Source organism: Drosophila guanche, unplaced genomic scaffold, assembly GCF_900245975.1.
Source record: "Drosophila guanche unplaced genomic scaffold, DGUA_6, whole genome shotgun sequence".
NCBI lineage: Eukaryota > Metazoa > Arthropoda > Insecta > Diptera > Drosophilidae > Drosophila > Drosophila guanche.
In genome coordinates this window covers 1,223,563-1,243,739 of record NW_022995745.1, presented here as the reverse complement: position 1 = coordinate 1,243,739, position 20,177 = coordinate 1,223,563, and the positions used below count along the sequence as shown (strand labels likewise).

The 20,177-nt window shown below is 48.8% G+C and overlaps 9 protein-coding genes across 10 annotated transcripts in view; 5 read left to right on the top strand and 4 right to left on the bottom strand.

The window, feature by feature from the left end:
* Positions 1–507, top strand: part of LOC117581396 (transcription initiation factor TFIID subunit 8) — a 1,990-nt gene extending 1,483 nt beyond the window's left edge. The window contains 1 exon segment of the mRNA XM_034268541.1: positions 96–507. Coding sequence (XP_034124432.1) covers positions 96–421 — 326 coding nt within the window. The 3' untranslated portion in view covers positions 422–507.
* The window catches only part of LOC117581384 (histone-lysine N-methyltransferase SMYD3), a 23,465-nt gene extending 5,092 nt beyond the window's left edge, over positions 1–18,373 (bottom strand). The window contains exons 1-2 of the mRNA XM_034268525.1: positions 18,370–18,373; positions 15,679–15,683 (exon numbers count right to left, since the gene is read on the bottom strand). The gene's annotated coding sequence lies outside the window, so the exon portion shown is untranslated. The remainder of the gene's footprint in view (positions 1–15,678; positions 15,684–18,369) is intronic.
* LOC117581389 (tRNA 2'-phosphotransferase 1) lies at positions 620–1,336 on the top strand. The gene has a single exon (XM_034268532.1). It carries the CDS (start codon positions 632–634, stop codon positions 1,253–1,255), a length of 624 nt encoding a protein of 207 aa, XP_034124423.1. The 5' UTR covers positions 620–631; the 3' UTR covers positions 1,256–1,336.
* LOC117581381 (uncharacterized protein KIAA0754) lies at positions 2,747–7,457 on the top strand. Of its 2 annotated transcripts, XM_034268520.1 has the most exons (3): positions 4,346–4,477; positions 6,063–6,182; positions 6,225–7,457. In XM_034268520.1, exons 2-3 carry the CDS (start codon positions 6,065–6,067, stop codon positions 7,433–7,435), a joined length of 1,329 nt encoding a protein of 442 aa, XP_034124411.1. In that variant the 5' UTR covers positions 4,346–4,477; positions 6,063–6,064; the 3' UTR covers positions 7,436–7,457. The 2 variants fall into 2 exon arrangements, with proteins under 2 accessions (XP_034124410.1, XP_034124411.1); XM_034268519.1 differs by lacking the exon at positions 6,225–7,457 and having other exon boundaries at positions 2,747–4,477; positions 6,063–6,195.
* On the top strand, positions 10,653–11,612 carry LOC117581390 (pleckstrin homology domain-containing family A member 8). Its single transcript, XM_034268533.1, has 4 exons — positions 10,653–10,808; positions 10,898–10,953; positions 11,012–11,269; positions 11,327–11,612. The coding sequence occupies exons 1-4, from the start codon at positions 10,688–10,690 to the stop codon at positions 11,489–11,491; spliced, it is 600 nt and encodes a 199-aa protein (XP_034124424.1). The 5' UTR covers positions 10,653–10,687; the 3' UTR covers positions 11,492–11,612.
* LOC117581395 lies at positions 11,579–12,650 on the bottom strand. The gene is made up of 2 exons (XM_034268540.1): positions 12,045–12,650; positions 11,579–11,990 (listed from the first exon to the last, which is right to left on the bottom strand). Exons 1-2 carry the CDS (start codon positions 12,156–12,158, stop codon positions 11,610–11,612), a joined length of 495 nt encoding a protein of 164 aa, XP_034124431.1. The 5' UTR covers positions 12,159–12,650; the 3' UTR covers positions 11,579–11,609.
* Positions 12,785–16,581, bottom strand: LOC117581372. The gene is made up of 5 exons (XM_034268508.1): positions 16,268–16,581; positions 15,729–16,196; positions 15,052–15,669; positions 12,943–14,983; positions 12,785–12,871 (listed from the first exon to the last, which is right to left on the bottom strand). The coding sequence occupies exons 1-5, from the start codon at positions 16,367–16,369 to the stop codon at positions 12,828–12,830; spliced, it is 3,273 nt and encodes a 1,090-aa protein (XP_034124399.1). The 5' UTR covers positions 16,370–16,581; the 3' UTR covers positions 12,785–12,827.
* LOC117581392 (UDP-N-acetylglucosamine transferase subunit ALG14 homolog) lies at positions 16,863–17,594 on the top strand. Its single transcript, XM_034268534.1, has one exon. The coding sequence runs from the start codon at positions 16,909–16,911 to the stop codon at positions 17,485–17,487; it is 579 nt and encodes a 192-aa protein (XP_034124425.1). The 5' UTR covers positions 16,863–16,908; the 3' UTR covers positions 17,488–17,594.
* Positions 17,509–20,174, bottom strand: LOC117581377 (sprT-like domain-containing protein Spartan). The gene is made up of 4 exons (XM_034268515.1): positions 19,963–20,174; positions 19,760–19,897; positions 19,379–19,708; positions 17,509–19,309 (listed from the first exon to the last, which is right to left on the bottom strand). Exons 1-4 carry the CDS (start codon positions 20,047–20,049, stop codon positions 17,690–17,692), a joined length of 2,175 nt encoding a protein of 724 aa, XP_034124406.1. The 5' UTR covers positions 20,050–20,174; the 3' UTR covers positions 17,509–17,689.
* Positions 20,175–20,177: the final 3 nt, after the last annotated feature.

Genomic DNA, 20,177 nt, shown 5'->3' with positions numbered 1-20,177 from the left:
TGGGCTTTAGAGTGACGACAGAACTACACTGACTACACACAGCACGCAGGGCCACCCCCCCACACACTCACCCCCCCCCCCCCCCCCCCCCCCCCTCCCCTCACCAGCCAACACTCAGCACCCAAGAGATAGAAATATTCATTAAAACTTTCCTGTTTTAGAGGACGGCGATGAAGGAGACAGCGACAACGAAGATATCGAGGGCGATAAATCAAAGGAGGACAAGCAGGAACTGGAGATCAAGCCCAATTCCACCACCAACAAGGCCATACTTGAGAATCCCAACATAGACAATCCCTACTTGCGGGCCGCCACCCTGCCCAAGCGCACCAAGCTCACGGCCTCACCGGCCACAGTGCCACCGCCCCGCAGTCTGTCCAGAGGACCTTCCACCCTGGCAATAACCAAAACTGCTTCCTAGGACTTAGACTAAACAAATTAAAATGTAGATATAAATCTCTTGAAATAACTAACTGCAGGTAATATTTTCGGCGGTTCAACTCAAATTATCGCTTGTTCTCATCGATTGTATCAAAACATTGATGAAATCGATGTTCCGCCGTTTCGCAACACCAATTCTACGTGCGGCACAAACTGGTGAAATTAAAATGAAAGTTATTTTTAACAAAAGATGTCTCCTCCCAAACAACAGAGCACTGTGCAGTTGGGCAAAAAACTCTCGTGGCTGCTGCGGCACGGAGCTGTCGAAGAAGGTATTGCAATCCAAGCAGATGGCTACGTGAGTGTCTCGGAGATACAATCACATCCACGCTACGCGCCCTTTAGTCTTCAAAAGTTGCAAGAAATTGTAGCTGGCGATGCTAAGCAGCGTTATACCCTGCGCTGGAATGAGGAGCGCAAATGCCATGAGATACGTGCCAACCAGGGACACTCGTTGGCATCGGTGCAGGGCGAAGCGTGTCTGGAGCGTATTCTGGATGCCGAGCAGGTTCCTCTCGCTGTTCACGGCACTTACTACAGGTGTTGGGACGCAATCAAATCGAAAGGACTGTGCCGCATGCAGCGGAACTATGTGCACTTTGCGGTCAGCGATGTGGGGCAGACTCTGAGTGGCTTCCGCAGCGATAGTCAAGTGTTGGTCTACTTGGATGTGGCAAAAGTGTTGGCCGACCATCTGCCGCTCTTCCGCTCCAGCAACAACGTGATACTCTGCCCTGGCGTCGATGGCTTCATCGACAAGACGTACTTTAGCCGTGCTGTGGACAGACGGACTGGCAAAGAATTGACTTACTGATTACATAGAAACTTCATAATTAGCTTTAATATTCGTACATTTCTGCATTGTTGTTTTATTTTAAATACATTACACACAAACCGAAAATAATTTGTTTGCTTTTCACTTTCAGCAGAACAGAAGACTCCAGTGTGTCTCATACGCCGGCCGTTAATTTTCGTATGTTTATTTATGTATTTTCAATTAAGAATTAATTGCTAATAATGGAATATGGAATAGGAATAAATATAAATTAAATATAAGTACAGGAGAGGAAGGTACGATACAATTTGCAAATTTGTTAAAATAAGGTGATGGTTGGTAGATTAAATAATTATAATTTATATTTTCTGGGCGTAATTACACCTGCATATGGGTAACCGGAGGGAGCCTTGTCCTATGTCCTATAATATAGCCTTGCCGATCCCTGTTCTGGAGGAAACTGTAAAATTTATCTGTCCCAAAAGCGATGGTGTAAAGAGGTCCACTAGTTTTAGCCTAGATCGGTATGGTGGAAAGAGTCTGTCAGAGTCCCAGTTCAGATTTCTATTTTTAGGGATTTTGGCCCCAATTATGTTGTAAAGATAGAAGAACTGCACCGTTCCCGTTCCCTCTCCCTTTCAGAAAAATAATAGAATTTCTTATCTCTTTGCTTGCGCGCGCTATTTTTCAAACATTTGTATGATATCAGCTAACATACATGTGTCTCTACATGTTACATACACCTAAATACTGTATACAAAGCTTCTTTGCTTCCAGAAGGGTTGATTTGAATATTTGACTTTGTAAAATATATGGTCATAAGGTAAACAAACCAATAAAAATTAGTATTTAAAATACTTCAAAATGATTCTTCAAACGGATTAATTTATTGTTTCATTGTTAAAAGTCTTTGCACGCTGGTAATATCAACTAGAGCATAAAAATCGAGGACAATATTTTAAGATTCACTGCTTCGCACGTTTTAAAGGTAGGGTTGACAAATACTTAAAAAATATCATATCGGTGATGAATTTTGCTTGGACAAAATATTAAAATAATATAAAATATATCACTGCAAAAATATCGATATATTTGATATATTTTTTGCTTGTATATATTTGCTAAAATGAATTTCCATGCGCATCGGAAATGAATAACTACTATATAGGAAACTTATATATTTTTTTACATCTTTAATCCCTATTTCACTTTTCTGTGTGTTTTAATTTGACTTATTCAACTATTCGTGCATAATTCTTTTGAGTAAGTGTTTATGGTTTTTGGTTCCAGACACCCACTTATTCCACTTTTGTGCAAAAATACAAATACCCTATATATTTATTTCATAATAAGGATCATTCCTGTGGTTAGTTACGGAACTTAAAATATTAAAAAATATCGCATAAATATATTGATATTTTGTCTAAAAATATCACGATATAAATATATATATATATGTTTTTTAAATATCGATATATTGATATGTTGATATATATTTGACAACTCTACTTGTATGCGGACGATAGTTTCGTTTCACTTACACTTACTGCGCAGAACCCTTTCACTCGCACTCGCAACATCAATGAGAAACGGGCCCGATAATTCATGCATCTAATCAGAGTGCATTGATTCCGTTCTAATCATGCCGGTGGTGGATCTAAAAGTGGATCGGAGGAAAGAGCAATGATTAGCAGCGTCTCTGGCTGCAAGCGCATCCACAGCATCGAGGTTGAGCAACTACAGGACTCTGAGGAGGTGCAACATAGTTTTCTGCTGATCAAGGGCCGGCTGCAACCCAAGTGCGCCGCGGCCAAGCAGCTAAAGGCGACCCTCGAGTTGTGTGACGAGCAGTCGCAGTCGGCGTCGCAGTTGCAGTTGCAACCGAGGTCGCAGTCTCAGTCGCTAGAACAGCTGACTCAATTGTCCAGCGCTGGGGAGTTCAAGTTGCTCTTTGATTTGCACGTTCAACAGGACAAGGAGGAGGTGCCGGCAGTGACGTCGAGAGCCTGCCGCCTGCAGCTGCGCTCTTGCAGCGGCTCAAGGCTGATACGATTCACCTACAAGCCACGGAGCAGCCACTACCGAGTGCAACCGCTGTACATAGTATGCCAGGACGAAAAGGAGGAGGAAGCTAGTGTTTCACGCTGCTCACTCATCGATCTCAATCTGCGACTCGTGCAGTGCATTTACGCGCACAAATTGCATGCCGCAGGCTTTGCCAATCGCACATTTACGCTCAACGGACCCTGCCGACGCTTCTGCAGCCAACTGACCACCGAAGAGACGCTTGCCAAGAGTGAGGACGAGCTGTGGCAGCATTTTGCTGGCGAAATACTCGCCTGTGAGCAGTGGGGCCAGCAGCTGCACTTGAAGTTCGTTGCATTTGTGGCCTGCACGCGGTACGACGGCTCAGCAGTAGCGGCCAGCGGGGATCATTCCTACGCGAACATCCGACGTCACCTGCGCGGCCACGCCGCATTGGGAGGCGGTGGATTGGCATTGTTTGGCAGCGCACACTTCTACGCGTGGCCGCGCACCTTCTCGGAGATCGGCGACTGTGTGCGAAGCGCGGAGCGTGTGGACGTTGCACGGCTGCCTGACGAGAGCAATTATCGACGCACCTACGGCGGCGTCTATGCCAGCACTCTGGGCGCCGTCTGTCACGAGCTGGGCCATTGCTTTGATCTCGGGCACACGCTGGACGGTGTAATGGGCCACGGGTTTGATTATCTCAATCGCGTACTCACCGTTGACCAGGCCACCGAGCATTTGCCGCAGCGCATCGTAGATCAGTCGTCGTCCACAGCAGGCGCCCACACCCACAGCCACACCCGCAGTCGTCTCACGCAGCTAAAGCTTAAGCAGCCAAGCAGCCAGCTGCTGGATAATTATCACGGCCAACGTCGCAACGATAGCTTCTACTTTGCCCGCAATTGTGCTGTGATCCTCGCCCATCATCGCTGGCTAAACCCGCAGCCGCAGCCAGTCCCCATCAACACAGAGTCGTTGGCCATTTATCTGTCAAGGGCTAGCCGCGAGATTGTATCCACCACACCGCTGCGTCTCGTCGAGCTGCGCTGCAATCGCAACAGCCTGGTGGCCCACTACGAGGAGCTCAGCGCCAACGTTCAGCAGGTGGAGCATCGCTTTCAGCTGCCAGCAGCCTTGTGGCATCTTGTGGCTGACCAGCGCACGCATTACGTCTTTGTGCTGACGACAAACGGAGACACGAAGCGTTTGGCCTGCGACGACGAGCATTAGGTGAGTCCACAGCATGCAGCGAAGGAGGCAGCCAAAGGCAGCAAAATAAAGGCAGGGAATCGACACAAAATATGGGAACCAACACCGCTGGCTGTCGGCAATTTAGGGACCCTTTTCTGTATGAGAATTATTGTCTGTGGCTGTGCCAGGAGCAGGGCGCAGGCAGCGCACTAAAACCATTTATTAGCATAGCTAATGGATGTCAATTTTGTGAACTATTAAATGTAATTAGAATACGGACTGCCTGCAGCAGGACAGCAGCAGCTAATTAAAATGGGTATGAGCAAAATGCAGCATATTTATTGTAGAATAAAAAATATATAGAGGACAAGGCAGACCAGAGAGAGACTCCACCAAGTGTAATCCTGTGCGGGAGATTGAGGAAATTCTTTAATTTATCAATTAAATCCATGAAGCAAAGTCTCCGCAGACATGATCAATCCTTGAGCCTTAACTAATTGAAAATGAAGAGTAGGATTTTAGGACGAAATTGCGACAAAAGGCAGGCCTTCCTCATGCTTCGACTTCTTGCAATAAACACACAAAAAGTTGTTCAATCTTTTATAATATTCAGCCGCAGATGTGCACTAAAATGAAGGCGATTTGCAAGAAAGTTGCAGCACTTTTTAAAGGATTTTGATGGTTCCTGATGGTAAATTGGAAGTACTTGAAGTTATGCCAACTGAAAGTTGAAGTTTTCTGCCAGTTTTAGTTGAAGAAACATTTTAAATTGTTGGCAAACTTCAACTTTGAGTCGCCATATCTTCAAGTACAAAGCATCAAAAATCCTGTGCAAAGTGTTACAATTTTCAATCAGTTTTAATGTTTTATGCAGTTTTAAAATAGATTTTTGGGTGTTTTTGCCAGTTTTAAGTATGAGGTACTTGCACTCATCGAGTACATTCAAAAAGGTTCTAGATTCGGGATTCTAGATTTTTAATTTATAGTTTATAATCTGCACAGTTTATTGCACATGGCAAAACAACATAAAAGGGAGAATCTTTTAACTGACTCTTCGATTCATCAGCACACAGACCTCACCTCATTGCACTTGACATTCAGTTCAATCAATTCCAGGATTCAGCTGCATTTTGGTTCGTAATTCAAGTCATTTCAAGCTGCTGTCTAGCTGAGAGCTGAGGCCCGGGAGACCCCTTTATAAATGAGACTTAAGACTGCAGAAAGACTCTTCCAGACTGTTTCCAAGATCAATGCAGTTGAGACACAAACTCCGGACACAGCGTCTCACAATTGGCAGAGATAATGATCCAAAGTTGGCCTCACAACAGGCCAAAGTGTGTCCATCGTTGGTCTCCAATGGAATGCCAGTTGGATGTTTATTTAGTTCAATAAATTCACCCTGCAAATAACAAATGCAAAGGCCAAGAGTGGGACTGCCCTTGTTTAGACAGAATTATGTTTAGATAAGCCAGAGAGCCAAGAGCTTTGGGTGCCTGATGAACACCCTGATCCCAGAGCTTCCCCATCTGTGATCTTTCTGCTGTATCGAGAGTGAGGCAGGATTATGATTTTTGGGGGTGGCACTTTAGGTGCGAATTTAACCAAATTGAAACTCTTCCCACAGAAATGTCTGGATCGCAACGCAAAATAAGACGCGCCGAGGAGCCACAGCAGGAGGCGCAACAGGGCCACGATGCGGGGAATGAGGATGTGCACATGCGAACGCTGGACGCCGCGGAGAGAGGTGGCAGAGCGGCGGAGAGAGGCGGCAGAGTGGCAGACAGAGGCGGCAGAGCCGCTGCACATCCGCGACTGCCCATACCGGACCTGGCCGATCCACTGCCAAGTGCCGAGCATCTATGGGCCGCTTTGGCCATACCCGAGCCGGATGAGGCGCTGGGCGATCGTGTGGCGCCGCCGCCGCCGCCGCCAGCTACAGCGGAAAAGGAATCGAACAACGAGAATAAACCCGCACGCAAGGCGCCACGCTATCCCATGCTGCTGCCCTGGGACGAACAGAGCTGGTCGACGGGCTCCAATCCGGACAATGATACGGAAGAACTGACGCCACCGCGGCCACCCACACCCATGCCCTGGGAGGAGGAGAGCGTGTCCACCGATCCGAATATGGAGCAAAATTGGGCATTCGTTGAGGATCTGGCGGATTTGGAGGAGCTCGAGGAGCCTGCGGAGCCCACTGGCTCGTTGGCGCTGACGCCCGAGTCGCAGCCACCGACACCGCCGGCCGCCGCCTGTCCCATGCAGGAGGACATTGACACGCCCAGCGTCACGCCGTGTCCATCGCCAGAGCCAGAGAGTCCGCTGGATGCGACTGCATGGGATGAGAGCGAAACGAGCAGCGGCGGCGGCAACTCGAGTCATGGCTGCTGTCAGTCCGTGTCCATTGGCACGCGGTCCGTGGTGGCCAAGGCCACAACCGGCCTGGGCAGCTACCCGGATCAGGGCGAACGGCAGAGCACCTCCGCAGCTGTGCGGCAATGGCTGCGCTATCAGAGTGAGACGAGCAGCTCGGCGTCCACGCCGGAGCGCGCGTTGGCATTGGCCATTGGATTTCCGAGTGCTTACCCCGCCCTGGACGAGGGACCGAGCACCTCCGCCGCGGCGCGTGCGTGGCTGCAGCAGCAACGGGGAACTAGTCACCCCATTCCTTATGTTGGCTACCACATGCCGAGTCTCTCGCCTATGCAGGAGGTTCCCATGCAGCCGCTGGTCATCATGGTGGACCCCGAGGAGACGGGCATCCTGTCACGGCCACCAACATCGCCGCCGCCGGGCTGGGAGGAGGCGCCGGACCACTGGCGCGTGCGCATCGACAACCGCCATCTGCCGCATCGCCTCATCCAACATGTGGTGGGGCAGGAGCGTGAGGGGCGCAATTCGCATCGAAGTTTTCTGTACAATGCCAACGGCATACTCTTCCGTGTGCGCTTCAATAAGCGCAATGAGGTGACCATAAGTCTGCGTTCCCCCATCTAGGGTGGAGGGAGCAAACGTTTTTTCGGCCCAGCCCCTGCAACCGGCAGCAGTGGGGCAGCACAACAATCCAAAAGAATATTGTAACCAGAAGAGGCCGAAGGAAGCTGAAGATCTCGCCAAGAAGAGCTCAACAAACCAGCGGGCAGCAAGAGGTTGGAAGTGGCAGTGGCAGTGGCAAATGGAGAGGGAAAGGGACTGGCAGTGGACGTGGCAAAGGATTGGCAATGGACGTGGCTTTGGACTAGCATTGGCAGCGGAGTAATAGTGGCAGCGAAACAACCTAAACACACACGGAATATGCCTGCCCAAAGGCAGGAACACCCTGCACGTGTGGTCGAGGATTTGGCAGGTGAGCTGAGCAGGCCAAGGGCTAGAACACAGGAGAAACCAACACAACACAACCCACATTGAAATCCTCTCGATACAATAACATACACATGACAGCGGACAGCAGAAAGCCATCAATGAATCATGTGCCCACAGGCCTTAGCTAGATAGCAGCTAGATCCTGGACTTTTCCATTATATACACGCCTGTCCAATGCCAAATTCTATATGAAATTCTCTGCAGAGCAGTGTTAGGAATTATTTTCAGTTAGAACAGGTTTCAGGTCCGTTACTCTCACCGCAAGGTGTCAGGTGTCAATGGTTTTGATTAGAGCTGCAGTTGAACCCTCAGCTAAATAAGGATAAGGTAACGATGCCAGAGGTTTTAGAGATGGGTTTCAAGCACAGTCAATGTCTATGAGGACTGCCCTTTGAAGTCCCTAAACTTGGCCACAAATCACGCTCAAAATAAATAACTTTGGGAATTTTGTACGACTTCCGGCGTGGATGTAGACCGAAAATCGTGAGGGTCATTAAACTGCGGTTCTTGTACCCAAAGATAAGAATGCTGTGCGGGCTGGGTAGTGCGTTCGATGTAGACATATTTGGCGATCAAAAAGGTTGAAAAAGGTTTTTCTCGTGTTAGTTTAAAACTTTTCAAAATTGGTTTTCAGCTTACTTGAGAATACTTTCTGTAAGCAATAAGAACCATTTTCCATCTCATTTGGTTGGTACTTCGCTGCTGAAGAGACAACCTACTTTTATAGAGAACAGAAACAGGTGCAAATGTCTTTGACTGTACCATTTTAGCTGATGTTACGAACAGTTTTTCTAGGAACATCGGGCAGAAGTTCACAGCTGAAGTCTCTCAATGGGAATGTCCTTGAACTCGAAGTCCTCCTAAACAAACAAAAATGACGCAGAAAAGAACGTTCATAAAAAGTTGCGAAGTTTGAGTTTACATACTTAATCGGATAATTGGGGAAAGTGCATGGGGATTACGTGGACCGTGGGAACCACACCGCTGGCAAGCAAAACAAACGCAATGCCAAGGCAATTTTGTGCTCGCACTTTTCGATGGGGCAAAACCATTGGCAGCAAGGGAGAAGCGACAGACGATGGTTGCATAGGTTCAAGATTTATTAATTTATGATTCATTTCTGCATTTTGTTTATAAAGTTTCTAGCTAGGTAACTGGATGACCCATTTGATTTCTGACTGAAATGTTCCGATCTGTTCAAGACTCCCCAACCTCGTATATACGTTCATTTCTTTTAATTCTGCAAATTCTGTTTTTTTTTGTGTGTTTTAAAAATTGTATATGCCACAGAGTTTTTGCATCCTTTGGGGGGAGGGTAGGGTGTTCCTTATAGTCTCAGTATTAAACATCAAACAAGACAAACTGACGGATGGACGACTGGCTATAAGCGTTGATGCTGATCTCCTCAAGTAACGCGTATAAAAATCCATAATGGATCGTGATATATCAAAAAACAGTTTCTTGAATAAAATATAAAAATGTTGTTGCTTTAAAATTGACGATCTCGAAATTCTTCTTCCATTCCATTTTATTTTTATTATTTATTTTTTAATAAACTTAAATTATTTAAAATGTTTCAATTTATTTATGTATATTATTAATTTTTTTCTAGACGTGTTTTAATTTGTTTAAACATTTTTGTTTTTTAAATAATTTAAATTAGTTGTTTTTATATTTATTTATTTTATTTTAAAATTGACAGACAGTCAACTTGTAAGCTTGTCTTTGGAAAATAGTGATAGTGAGTTGCTGATCAATGCTTCCCAAACCGCGTTGCTTTACATAAAAACTCACAAACTGCTCTCTCCATATTGAACTAGAAAAAATTAACACTTCACTACGAAAAGGAGCGCTAATAGCAGTAGTTTACAAGCAAAAGAAAAGCAATTCAAAGCCAGAAGATACATTTTCGATTGAACAAATTGACAATTAAAGTGAATCGTAAACTTTTCCAGCGAGCGGTGCTCCAAAACTGTTTTGCCAATGGCATGAAGCAACTATATAAGGAGGTCTCGTCCGCAAAGGTTAGGGAGCGTAACAATGCTGTCAATAAGTGCGAGTGAAAGGGCTCTCGCTGTAAGTGTCAGTGAAACGACAATGGAGTGAGCGCCCAACCTTCCGCGTCGACAAGCAAACTAGCACTGAAAATTAGGAGGAGACCTTCTTATATAGTTGCTTCATGGACTTTGAGCAGGTTTAGCTGCGCCGCTGCTTCGTGTGCTTTGGCTGCCTTCAGCTGATCGCTGTCGTTAGTTGAGCCGGAGCTTACTCTCTCTCTGGGACAACGGACGGCCTTCATAGTGCGCAAGGTTTTGGCGTGAAAGGTGAGGCAGTACTACAAATCGCTCACTTAACAGGTCGTCAAATGTTTTTTAATACAAGTGCACGAGCGTGTTACACACAGACAAGTGCTACTCGCAAAGCGGGAGAGCAAGCCTGGGTCACAGCCGCATCATGAGAAAAGGGTTACGGCTACTGAGAGGCGCACTCTCCCACAGCGTCACTGCCAGCCAGCGTCTTGGGTTTTGGTCTTAGCCTACGCGGCAAACTTGTATTCAATTCGTTCGCACTATCGACGACGCAGCAGAGCAGCGGACACCAGCAGCGTAGCGAGCAGAGGGAACGGAACGGAACGGAACGTAACGAAAGCAACCGAACGGGGTTCAATAGTGAAAATAGATTTCGTAGTTTAGGCACAGGCAGAGGCGCAGGGCAGGTGCGCTGCTTTGGCTGATAAGATAACCAATTGATGTCCAGAAAAGCAAACACTGCTTGAAGCATTGATTCATTCTATTTTCATTTTCGTTTTCGTTTTGTCAATTTCCATTTCATTTGCCTTGCAGACGCAGAACCGAAAGCAGCAAGAGACCAAGCAGCAGCACTACCATGAACTCATCATCGGCACGCATTCAATTCAAGGCGCTGAAGGGATTTCCGGGCAATGCCGCCGATAAGATCGAAACTCGAGCGTTTCTCGACGCCGCCCTAGAGATAGTGACAGTTATAGGTGAAACCAGAGTAAAAGACACAAAAAAAAAACGAGATACAACTTATTTACATTCTTAATTTATTCATCTTTTTTTTTGTTGATGGCAGAGAGCTTTGGCAAGTTATTTACGCCCGTGATTAACGACATGAATGGAAATATAAATGTAAGTGTAACTCCCTCCCCCTTCCTCCACCATCATCGTTTGTTTTATTTTGTGTTAGAAATTAAGCAAAGTTTACGGCGAGAATGTGCTGAAACATCATTATCTGGAGGATATGATCTTACTCAATATGAAGGCCGAGAACGTGGCACCCAATGCACTGCTTTGGCTGAAGCGCGGCCTGCTGTTGATCTGCATTTTCTTTGAGAACATTTACAACGATGCCCAGCGACAGGAGCCGCTCAAGCTGCATCTGCAGAATGCCTACGAGCGCACACTGAAGCCCTATCATGGCTTCATAGTGCAGAGCACGATTAAGGTGAGTCAGCGGAGGAAAATACCATACACTTAGACAGCTAATGATTGGTCTTTGCAGATCATTTACGCCTGGGTGCCCACACGCAGTCAGCTGATTGGACAGGGTGAGGATCAGGAGGAGAATCTTGTTGTGTTGGCCGATTACTTGCCCACCATGCGGGCACAAATGGACAAGATCGATGCCCTGCTCAAGGCACACAATCTAGACGAGGTTCCGCGCTAAATGGATGGCTTCATGGCTTAATGGAAATATCAGTCAATAGTCAATAGTTGCATCCTAGCTTGTAGCTTACTTTTATTTTATTTCGTATTGGAGGGAGGCCTCAATAAACCTCAGAAGCTTAGGCCACGAGCGGCATCCTCCGCTGCTTCTCCTTTCTGCGATGCTCCCTGAAATCCGCCAGCTGTTGATTCGTCTCAATCATCTCGAGGCGTATGTTGTGGCACAGAATTGCAATTACCTCGAGGCCTATCAGCACCAGCACCGCATAGGACATGTAGTGCGGCCAGAGGTAAAGGCTGTCCACTGCCAGAGATAGGCGCAGGTAGACCATGGACGGAAACAGCACACACGGCGTCACTGTCAATAGCAGCCACATGGAGGCATGTTCTGGTCGCAGATTCACCACAAAAGCACCATACAAACGCACCGTCTCCGAGCCCATGGCCAGCACATAGGCGACCAGTATGGCCGCCGTATCCAAGCTCCACAGCTCGTCCATCTGCAAAGGGAATTTTCGTTGAGTTGTGCTGAAGCGTACTGGCCCCAAACTTACCTGTATGAAAATGTGTAATAAATAGTTGAGGCCCCACAATGCGGACACATAAACATTCGCCTCAAGCAGCATTTGAAGCACCAGACAGGACTGCAGTTCAACGGCTTGAAACATTTTAGCAGACAGCAAAATTCGGCAGGAACGGAACTTACTTTGAGCTTCGCTTTTAGACTGCTTGACAGCTGGCCTACTCTTTCTTTTTAGAGCTCCTCCGTCCGAGTGCCATGTATGTAGAACGTTATTTTCATGAAATTTCCATTTGTTGTCGCTTGCCAGAGTTGCCAGGGCTACCAGGGGTGACTGCCCAGAAGCCGCCTGCTGCAGCACGCGGCTGAGTCATCGATTAGAGTGTGGCTTAAAGAGGGGAAGAAAACATACAACGTTCACGCACAAAGGACAGCACACTAAAACCACTCGGACAACAAGCCAATATAAGCCTTAATGACTCCAACAAAGCCACGCTTACACCACGTCCATTATCGTAAAATTTCATGGCCACAAACTGATCTCAGAATTGCATCTACAAATCGAAATCTCTAAACGAATTTTTGCCCACAAATCCCCCAAAAAGTAGTTTGTAAGCCAACAAGGCCACATGATGGGCTATAAAGATGTCTTTAGGCTATAAGAATTCATTGCTGTCGTTTGTAATTGGAAAATAAATTATATGTTCCTAGCTAAACACTGCGCCAAGGGAGCTTTCAACAGTTGTAGCGTTGGGAAGAGCGTTTCAGTTTCAATTACAGAGATTAAATGCGTTGATGAAGGATAATGCTGCAGCCATTAGTGCGGCACACTCGTATTGATGGCCGACTCCAGTGCGGTAACTGTAAAATAACGAAAGAAACATTCAATAAAAACCAACCAATAATCCTCTGCGTTCCCTCACTCTACTTACGATAACTATGATCATGCTTGTATACCAAATTATTGAGTATTTCCGCCAGCGTTTGATGGCAGCGTATGTAAGTCATTTCAATTTCCACAACCTGATTGAGCGCCAAGTACTGCAGACACTTGGCATTGCCCTCGTCATCGCCATCGCCATCGCTGGACACATCGAGCGCGAGTGGATGCGCATCGGCCAGGTAGCTGGAGCAGCTGGTCCATTCCATGTCCAGCACAAATACCAAATGAAAGAGCTGCTCGAGGGCAATGCGAAAGGCGGCAGCCTCATCGTTCAGCAGACAGTGTCTGGACAACTGACGCATGTATTGCTCATGCAGCGTGCTCAGCTCACGGAGGTTGCGGCACTTGTCTATTTGTGGCTCAAACTGTTGGCTCACCACCTGCATAATGTGCGTGTGCAGACTGTTGTTCAGATACATTAGCCAGAAGCGAAGAATCTCCAGGCGGCGCACGGTGAGGCCGAGCAGATCCAACGGCGCGTATATGTCCCGTCGTGGACGTCGAATGAAAACCATATTCTCCAGCTTCCAGGCGGCCCACTTGACCTTGAGCATCAAGCGCCACACGGAGTTGTAGGTCTGCAAATTCCCTGGCGTCACAATCCGTTGCACATGCTCGAACAAATCAAACTCCAGCTCGATGGCCTCCACAGCCTCGTACACCTTGGAGGAGCTAGCGCGCATGTGGGAAATAATTTTAACAATGGCGCGTCCCGCCATATCCGCATAGTGTGGCAACAGCAGATCGTACAGCTCCATGTTAAGCAGCGGCACTTGGGCCCAGCTCGCACCCGCCTCGATTTCGCGAAAGAGTTTCGTGTAGTAGGGACGCAGCAGATGGTCGGCCTCGAGCAGAAGAACGTGCCGCAGGAAGCGCACACTCTCGCCCAGCTGCAGCTCCACTTTGATGGCTTGGATGGCAAACTGATTGGCCAGCGACTGGCGACGCAGCAGAATATCCTTGAGCGCCTCCGAAAGCACATCCTTTAGCTGCAGTTGCGTGATGCGCTCGAGTCGCTGCAGCACTTCGATCGCCCCAGCCGGAGGCGGACGTCGTTGTGGCTGGCACTGCCTCTCCCGCTCCTGCTGCTTCTTCCGCACCGACTGGGTGAGCAGTGACAGCAGATCAGTATTCTTGATGTCCTCCACGCTGCTTAGAAGCTGCTCCTCAAAGGCTAGCTGCTCCGAGGGCTCCTGCCCCGTGTGACTGTTCCCCAGCTGTGTGTCCCCTTCTGTCTCTCCGTACACGCGCAGCTGAACAAAGAGCTGAGCGTGCAGCTCGTCGTAGAAGCGCGAACGTATCTCATTGGTGGTGGCCAGCATGTCGCCGAGCAGATTGACGCTTGCCAGCAGATCCTGCGTCTCACTGGATGTCAGTGAATGCTCGAGGAGCAGCTGATAGAAGGGACATCCCTGCAGTTTCTTGAATATCTGACGATTCTCAGCGCTTTCCTGCTCGTCCAGCTTCCGCTGCCGTATGAGAACTCTGCCCTCCCACGACTCGTCGCTTGCAGCACCCTCACCCTCGGGCATCCAACGCTCCACAATGAACTGGGACTGGCGATCCTCGAGCTTTGCGCGTCGCCACCAGCCATCGAAGATGTTGCAGTAGGTATTCAGCGAGACCAGCAGCAGGGCAATGGCCAGCTTCTGGTGCGGCTTGTGCATGCGCGTCTGCTGGTAAAGCTGCGACAGCAGATGGGCGCACCTCAGATGCGGCGGCCCCGATGGGAGGACAGCCTTGCTGGACAAGTAGCGCAGCAGCTGGAGCATGCGAAAGTGTTTGTTCATGTGGCGGATAAATTGAATGAGCGACACGTGCTCCTCGTTGAGCACACGCTCCTCGTAGGCAAGCAGCGACCGCTTGATGGGTTGCAACAGATCGCGCAGGCCATTGGCAAAGCATTCCAGAGTGCCGATTATGTGCTGCCCATTGTGGCGCAGTGTCAGCTTGTCTATGGTCTGACGCAGTTGCCACATGTCCGCCAGGGCAGGCAACAGTTCCGATTCCAGCGCGGCCTTTAGGCCATCCTGCAAGCCAAGAGATAGACAGAGATAGCTAGCTGTTTGAGCAGAGGCATGTGCCGTTATTCGCTTACCGCTGTCACACTGCAAATGCTCACATTTGGGCGCACACGAATGACACATAGCTGCTTGTCCACCTCAAAGAAGCAACAGCTAACGGGACTAACGAACATGAAGATAATCTCCCGCAGCAAGCAGCGCTCAGTGGTGGTGTTGGGTAACGGATGCTGCACAAGGCCCAGCGACTGCTTGTTGAGAAACTGCACATGGCTGATGGCAAAATTGGACAGTGGCTCGCTGTCGGGTGGCTTGGTGTGGATTTGTATGTCCTGTCGCCACCAATGTGAGTGGATCTGCTGGGGCAGCAGCTTCTCGTCACGCACGCACGGCGTGTGTTGGGTGTAAAGCTTGGGCGGCTGAAGCGGCGGCAGCGGTATAAAATTGCTGCGTCTTATCTCCTCCAGTGGAGCCACGAGAGCGAGATTGACGGGCGCATTTATGTGAAAGGATTGGCCGGATGTGCCTGACCTTGCAGACTCTGGCACGTAGGTTTGCTCCACGCGCAGCTTGACGTTTTCCATGGCGTTCTTGTAGACACGGGCCATGTCCTTTGGCTTTAGCGTGGTCTTCGACTCCTCTGGGGAGTCCACAGAGCCACTAGTCGCATGCACATCGCTCTCCTCGGATTGTTCCTGCAGGGCAAGAGCTCCTTTAAGTGGATTTAACATGCCATACGGCAGCAGCCACTTACCTCCTGCGAGTCCGAGCTGTCCACAGGCTTTGGCCACTCCAAAAAATCCTCGCTGAGCAGCTTCAGCCAGTCGGTGTCCGCCTCGAGGCTGTTGGACGCAACGTCCTTTGAGTTGGAGGCGTTATCGCATGCTTTGACGGCTGCCAGTGCTGAAAGGCGGCACTGATCCATCTGTTGGCGATTCCGACGCACATTTTGTATGGGCGCGTTGGTCATGCTGAGCATAAAATCAAGCACAGACCACTGCACGTCTGTCTGGGGATGATCCTGCCAGACGGGATCTTCGACCAGTTGTGCGCTCAGCTCCTTGATGGCTTCGCCAAAGGGTGCCATATTTTCCTCCTGGAAACGTTTCACCAAGTCGTCGCGCGCCTGCGTCACCTCGTGACTTGTCGTGCTCATGTAGCTGGAGTGGCGTATATGCTTCCTGGCAATCTGCTCCATCTTCCGCTGCTGCTTTGCAGTGATCTGACCACAGGAGATGAAGATAATTTTGATATTGTTATTGGAAGCCGGCTACAACGACGCTTCAGACTTACATTGGGCCCAGCCACGCTCTTGATTAGTTTCTGCACATGTTCGGAAATTAGTGCATTGCGCGTATCCGTCGACATGTTTGCAGTTGGCTTCTTGTCGCACATTTTATCTGCAAGCAACGAACAAATATAAACAAATTGGCGAGGCGCCTGCACTTCGAAGGCGAACCAGCTGTTTCCTTTTTTAACCACTCAAACCGTTATAGTACACGTTATAGTAGTATTGTACACTCGTTCATTGATATTAATAAATATAATACTTAATTGCTTGTCTGTTACTTATAACTGTATAATTAAATTCTTATTATCAGCTGGCCACCATTGTCTACTTTCAATAAACAATTATTTCGCTCGCTCTATTTGAAAACAGCTGGCTGCTGAGGGGCTGCAACTATCGATAGCATTTGTAACGATTATTGAAAACGTCTTTGTTTGTTTTCTTTTTTTAATATAATTCCAGTGCATCAATTAAAAAGAATTCAAATCTCAAATATTGAACGCACATGCTTCACTCCACTCAATGTGAAAAATACATTTAATTGTATTTACTTAACAATCGATAGATGGGCATTGCGGTATAGTATCAGTGTGACCATACAGACACAGACACAGACACTCTGAAACTTTGAATTCTCGAGAAGATTATGTCCACAGAAGAAGCCGTCGTATATCCCACTTATGTGATACTTGGCTCTGGTGGCCACACGGCCGAGATGTGCAAGATCACCAAGGCCCTGCTCCAGCAGCAGCGGGCCAAAGACAGCGACAAGTACCAGCCTATTCGCTTTGTTGCTGCCAACAATGATGAGACCTCGGATCGTCAACTGCTGGCCGTTCTGGGTGACTCCGGCACTGATAGCCTCCTACGTGTGCCACGGAGTCGCAACGTAGGCCAAAGCTGGCTAAGCAGCATCTTCACCATCATATACGCTCTGCTCTGGAGCTGCTGGCTCATCTGGCGCGACCGGCCGCAGCTGGTGCTCTGCAATGGTCCCGGCACCTGTGTGCCCTACTGCTATGCTGCCTACATGTGGCGTCTGCTCGGCCGCCTGCCCGCCAACAGTCGCATTGTGTTCGTGGAGAGCTTCTGCCGCGTGGAGACGCTCTCGCTAAGCGGTCGTCTGCTGCTGCCGCTGGTGGACATGTTCGTGGTGCATTGGCCCGGACTGGCCAAACGCTACGAGGATCGACCCAATCTACGCTACTTCGGAAGACTTTTTTAGCTTGTTGTTTCTTCTTCTGGCTTGTGTGGCTTGTTGCTTTATTTTAGGTACGTCGGAACAAAACAAAAAATACTTCTGGGGCTGAATAAAACAGAAATTTTCGGAAAGCGCTTAACATTTAACGTAGGTGTGTGTGTGTGTGTGTGGGTTGATTAATGATTAATTATAGGTAAATGTTTTATAATAATAGGATAACAATTAGTTATAGCTTGCCCCCGCAGAGGCTGCGATGTGCATCCAGCTGATGGCCAAGCAACTCCCGGCCGCACTTGGGGCATGAAATTGTTTTCTTGAACAGACTACGCTGCCGCAGCTGGCGCGGTGTTGGCTCCTCCTCGCTGCTTAGATTGAGCGGCGCTATCTCCGCCTCGGTGTAGCCAGCATCGCGCAGCACTTGCTTCGAGGAGCTACGGTTGCGGGTTGCTCTGGAATTGCCTGAAGTTATGGTCGCAGTGGGAGCAGCCGATGGTCTCGATTTTGACTTGGGCTTGAAGGATGGCGGCTCCACTTTGTTGGTAATGAAACAGCCCTCGAAATGATTCGATAGCTGCGAGCGTTTGATGCTGTTGAAGCAAATGGGACAGGTGACAATGTCGTTGTTTAAATTGTTCTCGGTACGCGAGCCAGTCGCCACGACATCGTTCTGCAGCTGAAACTCCGCCAGCAGCGTGTCCGTTCCAAACAAATCATCGATGACGGATTGATCGGCCAGCTCGGTGGCTGCTATGAGGCTGCTATCAACATCCTCCTGCTGCTCATCATCGTACTCATCGTCAATCATTACAATGTCATCGTCATCAAAGTCCTTGGACTCATCGAACATGACCTCCTGCTTGATCTTGCGTGTGAGCTCCTGGCCGCTTGTGACGTTGCCATAGTCACTCTTCGGCTGCACGCTGTCTCTGTCGCCGTCACACTCCTCATCGCTGCTCAAAAGAAAAACTGTGGGCGTCATATTCTGCGCCACCATCACATCATCATCGTAGGACTCCCAGGCTATCATGGGGCTGTCTTCGTCGGGGCTATGGGAACGCTTACGAGTGCTCTGCTTGGGCTCCTCCTTGGCTGCTGCTGGCACATTCCCGAAACGCTTCTGGCGAATGTTGCGCACAAAATCGGCATCGTGGGCCGAGCCTGCGCCAGCGGCAGCTGTGGCACCCTTCGAGCTGGTCAAAGTGTAGCCCTGACCGCCTAAGAAGTTCTCCTTGACCCTTGCGCCAGTGTTCTCCTGCTCATCCGCGCTCTGGTTGAGATCGGAGATGCTTCTGATCTTCGATTTGGGCATGGCAAATGGATTGTTACTCTGTCCCGGGTATGAGGTGGGCGGCACGCCGCTCACCAAATTATCCAGAAATCCACTGGCAATACTCGACACTGTGGCCTGCTTTTTGGCAGGCGGATTGCCGATAAAGTTGCGTATATCCCCGCTGCCGGACGTATCCTTCTTGACAGTGGCCTTGGCCACTGGCTTCTCTGCTTTGGCCTTCTGCTGTGGCTTGCGTTTCTCTGGCTCGCTGACCTTTTGAAAGGTTCCACTGCAATCGCGCGTATGCTTCTCCCACCACTGATCGTTTGGGCCGGGAGCACGGTTCGCGGTGCGCCTAACATAGCCATGGAACGGCGGACGATTCTGGCAAATGCCCGTGCAGCGCCACACGTGTGTCTTGTACCTTGCGACCTCATCGTGGAAGTTGTGATAGACGCTGATATTGGTCCCAGCCACCTGATTGATGGTGTTCATAATCCGCTTAAAGTTCGGACCATGTCCGCCGTTTCCCTCGCGTATGTTCAGCATGTAGCAGTAGGCATGGATCATTTCGTGCTGCAAAAAGGTCAACATGCAAGAGGGTTAAGGGCTTAGGAGTTGCCTAGGCTTGCCAGTTAGACTCACCAGCAGCGTTTCAACTAGATCCTTGCGTGGACGCAGCTTGAGCAGCGGCTCGCTCAGCCGTATAGTAATTTCTTTTGTGTATCGATTGCTGCGCAGATAGCAGATGCCAGCACACGAAAACATGCGCTTGCTCCACTCCAAGACGACGCTGCCCAGTCGGTTCTGAAAAAACTTCTCGTTAAAGCGCACAAACATGGAGAAGATGTTGGGCGTGGGATCGACCACTTCCCACTCGGCATGCACCAAATTGCTCGTCTGATTCAGGTAATCCTTTCCCATACTATCAGAGCGAGTCGTGGAGTGCAGCGGCGAGCTCTTGGCCAACGCATTCTAAAGTTGTTTCAATTAAAAACAAATCGCTTCAATAGTTGCAGCCCTTACCGCCTGTTTGGTTGGATAAACAAATTGGAGGCTGTCGTCCAGGTCGGTGGGTTCATCGGGACGCTCCTTCTGTTCCTCTTCCTGTAGACGGAGAGCAAATAGATAGTCGGCTTCCTCATCTGCTGTCTTTTTGGATTGCTGCGAGTTTTAAAATGAATATTCAACAACTTTCTGATACATTTTGACTTTGTGCTGACACTTACCGGCTGACTCTGCTTTTCTACGGCCTCTTCTCCGTTCAGTCTACGGCTTAGACGTTGGGCGAACAGAAAGTCGCTGTCTTCAGACATCGTTAACACTAATGCAGCAGTGCTGCTGCTCAATATTTCTTTCAATCTTACGCAGTTCTTCAAAATATGTCTTTTTGGCCGCGAATTGGCGCTATACTTCGGCGGTGGGCCCGTTTCGGGAAAGAAAG

Coding starts and splice junctions, on each gene's coding strand:
- LOC117581389 (XM_034268532.1), top strand. CDS start 632: ATGTCTCCTCCCAAACAACAGAGCACTGTGCAGTTGGGCAAAAAACTC.
- LOC117581381 (XM_034268519.1), top strand. CDS start 2,900: ATGATTAGCAGCGTCTCTGGCTGCAAGCGCATCCACAGCATCGAGGTT.
- LOC117581390 (XM_034268533.1), top strand. CDS start 10,688: ATGAACTCATCATCGGCACGCATTCAATTCAAGGCGCTGAAGGGATTT. Junction 10,954..11,011: donor ACATGAATGGAAATATAAAT/GTAAGTGTAACT, acceptor ATTTTGTGTTAG/AAATTAAGCAAAGTTTACGG. Junction 11,270..11,326: donor TAGTGCAGAGCACGATTAAG/GTGAGTCAGCGG, acceptor TGGTCTTTGCAG/ATCATTTACGCCTGGGTGCC.
- LOC117581395 (XM_034268540.1), bottom strand. CDS start 12,158: ATGTTTCAAGCCGTTGAACTGCAGTCCTGTCTGGTGCTTCAAATGCTG. Junction 11,991..12,044: donor TATTACACATTTTCATACAG/GTAAGTTTGGGG, acceptor TTCCCTTTGCAG/ATGGACGAGCTGTGGAGCTT.
- LOC117581372 (XM_034268508.1), bottom strand. CDS start 16,369: ATGTGCGACAAGAAGCCAACTGCAAACATGTCGACGGATACGCGCAAT. Junction 16,197..16,267: donor AGAGCGTGGCTGGGCCCAAT/GTAAGTCTGAAG, acceptor TCCTGTGGTCAG/ATCACTGCAAAGCAGCAGCG. Junction 12,872..12,942: donor CAAGCATGATCATAGTTATC/GTAAGTAGAGTG, acceptor GTTATTTTACAG/TTACCGCACTGGAGTCGGCC.
- LOC117581392 (XM_034268534.1), top strand. CDS start 16,909: ATGTCCACAGAAGAAGCCGTCGTATATCCCACTTATGTGATACTTGGC.
- LOC117581377 (XM_034268515.1), bottom strand. CDS start 20,049: ATGTCTGAAGACAGCGACTTTCTGTTCGCCCAACGTCTAAGCCGTAGA. Junction 19,898..19,962: donor TAGAAAAGCAGAGTCAGCCG/GTAAGTGTCAGC, acceptor TAAAACTCGCAG/CAATCCAAAAAGACAGCAGA. Junction 19,709..19,759: donor TTTATCCAACCAAACAGGCG/GTAAGGGCTGCA, acceptor AAACAACTTTAG/AATGCGTTGGCCAAGAGCTC.